The sequence below is a fragment of the Rhinopithecus bieti genome, unplaced genomic scaffold (assembly GCF_001698545.2).
Source record: "Rhinopithecus bieti isolate Rb0 unplaced genomic scaffold, ASM169854v2 scaffold_64503, whole genome shotgun sequence".
Taxonomy (NCBI): domain Eukaryota; kingdom Metazoa; phylum Chordata; class Mammalia; order Primates; family Cercopithecidae; genus Rhinopithecus; species Rhinopithecus bieti.
Window position 1 is genome coordinate 596,501 of NW_016825208.1, and position 4,321 is coordinate 600,821.

The 4,321-nt window shown below is 51.1% G+C and overlaps 1 protein-coding gene across 1 annotated transcript in view; it reads left to right on the forward strand.

The window, feature by feature from the left end:
* Nucleotides 1-4,321, forward strand: part of MDC1 (mediator of DNA damage checkpoint 1) — a 25,274-nt gene that overhangs the window by 19,055 nt on the left and 1,898 nt on the right. Inside the window, 5 exon segments of the mRNA XM_017862809.1 lie at nt 1-2,073; nt 2,157-2,276; nt 2,408-2,590; nt 2,817-2,942; nt 3,031-3,141. Of these exon segments, the coding sequence (XP_017718298.1) occupies nt 1-2,073; nt 2,157-2,276; nt 2,408-2,590; nt 2,817-2,942; nt 3,031-3,141 (2,613 nt within the window).

Below are 4,321 nucleotides of genomic sequence, written 5' to 3' on the forward strand. Positions count from 1 at the left end.
CCCACAGTCCCTGAGCTCCAGCCTTCCACCTCCACAGACCAGCCTGTCGCCTCTGAGCCCACATCTCAGGCTACTAGGAGAAGAAAAAATAGATCCTCTGTCAAGACCCCTGAAACAGTTGTGCCCACAGCCCTTGAGCTCCACCCTTCCACCTCCACAGACCAACCTGTCACCCCCAAGCCCACATCTCAGACCACTAGGAGCAGGACAAATAGGTCCTCTGTCAAGACTCCTAAACCAGTTGTCCCCACAGTCCCTGAGCTCCAGCCTTCCACCTCCACAGACCAGCCTGTCGCCTCTGAGCCCACATCTCAGGCTACTAGGAGAAGAAAAAATAGATCCTCTGTCAAGACCCCTGAAACAGTTGTGCCCACAGCCCTTGAGCTCCAGCCTTCCACCTCCACAGACCAACCTGTCACCCCCAAGCCCATATCTCGGACCACTAGGAGCAGGACAAATAGGTCCTCTGTCAAGACCCCTGAATCAACTGTCCTTATAGCCCCTGAGCTCCCACCTTCCACCTCCACAGAGCAGCCTGTCACCTCTGAGCCCACATATCAGGCTACTAGGGGAAGAAAAAATAGATCCTCTGTCAAGACCCCTGAAACAGTTGTGGCCACAGCCCCTAAGCTCCAGCCTTCCACCTCCACAGACCAACCTATCACTCCTGAGCCCACATCTCAGGCCACCAGGGGTAGGACAAATAGGTCCTCTGTCAAGAGCCCTGAAACAGTTCTCCCCACAGCCCCTGAGCTCCAGCCTTCCACCTCCACACACCAGCCAGTCACTCCCAAGTGCACATCTCAGGCCACCAGGGGCAGGACAAATAGGTCCTCCGTCAAGACCCCTGAACCAGTTGTCTCCACAGCCCCTGAGCTCCAGCCTTCCACCTCCACACACCAGCCTATTACCCCCGAGCCTACATCTCAGGCTACTAGGGGAAGAACAGATAGATCCTCTGTCAAGACTCTTGAAACAGTTGTGCCCACAGCCCCTGAGCTCCAGGCTTCCACCTCCACAGACCAGCCTGTCACCTCTGAGCCCACATCTCGGACCACTAGGGGAAGAAAAAATAGGTCTTCTGTCAAGACCCCTGAAACAGTTGTGCCCACAGCGCCTGAGCCCCATCCTACCACCTCCACAGACCAGCCTGTCACCCCCAAGCCCACATCTCGGGCCACTAGGGGCAGGACAAATAGGTCATCTGTCAAGACTCCTGAATTAATTGTCCCTATAGCCCCTGAGCTTTACCCTTCCACCTCCAGAAGCCAGCTTGTCACCCCTGAGCCCACATCTCGGGCCACTAGGGGCAGGACAAATAGGTCCTCTGTCAAGACCCCTGAGCCAGCTGTCCCCACAGCCCCTGAGCCCCATCCTACCACCTCCACAGACCAGCCTGTCACCCCCAAGCCCACATCTAGGGCCACTAGGGGAAGGACAAATAGGTCCTCTGTCAAGACTCCTGAATCAGTTGAACCAGCAGCCTCTGATCTTGAGCCTTTTACCCCCACAGACCAGCCTGTCACCCCTGAGGCCATACCTCAGGGTGATCAGAGCAAAACACTGAGGTCTTCCACAGTAAGTGCTATGCTAATTCCTACTACCCCTGAATTCCAATCTCCTGTCACCACAGACCAGCCTATTTCCCCTGAGCCTATTCCTCAAGCCAGTTGCATCAAGAGGCAGAGAGCCACTGGGAATCCTGGCTCCCTCACAGCTCCCATTGACCATAAGCCTTGCTCTGCACCCCTGGAACCTAAATCCCGGCCCTCAAGGAACCAAAGATGGGGAGCAGTGAGAGCAGGTGAATCCCTTACAGCCATTCCTGAGCCTACCTCTCCCCAGCTTCTTGATACACCAACTCATGCCTCCCAGATCCAAAAGGTGGAACCAACAGGTAGATCTAGGTTCACCCCAGAGCTCCAGCCTAAGGCCTCTCAAAGCCGCAAGAGGTCTTTAGCTATCATGGATTCACCACATCAAAAACAGCCCCAAAGAGGGGAAGTCTCCCAGAAGACAGTGATTATCAAGGAAGAGGAAGAAGATACTGCAGAGAAGCCAGGGAAGGAAGAGGTGAGGAGAGGGCTAGGACCACAGAGCTGGGAAAAATGGCTTCGGGGCTCTGAAACTCCCACCAAGATTTTTCTCAATCTCAGGATGTCATGACTCCAAAACCAGGCAAGAGAAAGAGAGACCAGGCAGAGGAGGAGCCCAACAGAATACCGAATCGCAGCCTCCGACGGACCAAACTTAACCAAGAATCAACAGCCCCCAAAGTAAGAGACAAGGGCATGGGACTTTGTGGGAGACAGAGATGAGGGGAGGATGCAAGCAGACCTAGAGGATTGTAGAGATGGGTGCTGATGGTGTGGGTTGCTGTGACCACCTCAGGTCAACCCTTCCACAGGTGCTCTTCACAGGAGTGGTGGATGCTCGGGGAGAGCGGGCCGTGCTGGCACTTGGGGGAAGTCTGGCTGGTTCAGCGGCAGAGGCTTCCCACCTGGTCACTGATCGCATCCGCCGAACAGTCAAGTTCCTGTGTGCCCTGGGGCGGGGAATCCCCATTCTCTCCCTGGACTGGCTGCATCAGGTGAGAGGCCAAGGGATGATGACAGACCGATATAGTGGCAAGACTGCTCACGTAGTACCCTAGAAAGTTGTGGAAGGGAAGAGGCGTTACAGGAAGACAGGCGCATTAGTGAGCCAGAAGCCTGAATTGATTTAAAAGACATTTTCTGAGCTCTCTCTAAATGCTAGGCAGCAGAACTGGGTGAGGGGCTGGGCTGAGCTTTCATGTTGACTGCTGCTGTCCTTAGTCCGGCAAGGCCGGTTGCTTCTTACCCCCGGATGAATATGTGGTGACTGACCCTGAGCAAGAGAAGAACTTTGGCTTTAGCCTTCAAGACGCACTGAGTCGGGCTCGGGAGCGAAGGCTGCTGGAGGTGAGAGGCTATCTTTTGACCCGTGCTTCAGCCCTCCCTCCAGTGCTTCCCAACCTACAATACCGTCTCCACCATTTCTTTCTCTTAGGGCTATGAGATCTATGTGACCCCTGGAGTCCAGCCACCACCACCTCAGATGGGAGAGATCATTACCTGCTGTGGAGGCACATACCTACCCAGCATGCCTCGGTCCTATAAGGTATGTTTAGGATGTTCTGGGTCTGGGTGAGGTGGCAGTGGCAGTTAAAGAGGTGGCTGGAATGGCAAAGGTTGGAGGGGAAAAAAAATGGAGGTACAGAAAGGAATATAGAGAAGTGAGAGGGTGGGGAAAGACCTATGGTATAGAAAGGGATAGGAATGAGGGGACAGATCTGCTGATACCCCCATATAACAATCACCGAGATTCAGCAGCTTAATTTAGATTATGCTACTTTTGCTACATCTATCCCTTTTTTCCTTTGATTTTCTTTGCTGAAGTATTTTATTTCTTTTTATTTTTCTTTATTCTTTCCTTTTTTCCTTTCTCTTCCTTTGCTGAAGTATTTTAAAGCAAACTGCCAATATTATATTATTTCTTCCTACATACTTAAATATACATCTCTAAGAAATATGTGCATTTTGTTTCATAATCACAATGCCATTATTGATCCTAAACAAAATTAACAGTAGTTTATTGGTCATTTGCTCACACTCCATTAATAAAATTTCTCCCATTGACTGAAAAATCTCTCTATACAGTTGTTCAAATCAGGATTCAAATAAGGTCCACATACTGCCACACCTATTATCCTCTTAATTCTCTTTACAGCATCCCTTAACCCACCCAGCTATTTTTATGCCATCAATTTCCTGCAGAAACTAGGTCACTTGTCCTTTAGAATGTTCCTCAGTCTGGAATTTTGGGTTTGCCTCCTTGTTGCATCATTTATCTTGTTCCTCTGTATTCCATATTTCCTGGAAACTGCAGATAATTGTAAAAGCTTGAATAAATTCAGGTTCATCTTTCTAGCATCTTTCTTTTTTTCTTTTTTTTTTTTGAGACAGAGTCTTGCTCTGTCGCCAGGCTGGAGTACAGTGGAGTAATCTTGGCTCACTACAGTCTCTGCCTCCCGGGTTCACACCATTCTCCTGCCTCAGCCTCCCGAATAGCTGGGACTACAGGTGCACGCCACCACACCCAGCTAATTTTTTTTTTTTTTTTTTTTTGAGATGGAGTCTTGCTCTGTCGCCCAAGCTAGAGTACAGTGGCGCAATCTCAGCTCACTGCAAGCTCCACCTCCCGGGTTCACACCATTCTCCTGCCTCAGCCTCCTGAGTAACTGGGACTACAGGCGCCCGCCACCACGCCCGGCTAATTTTTGTGTGTGTGTGTGTGTGTT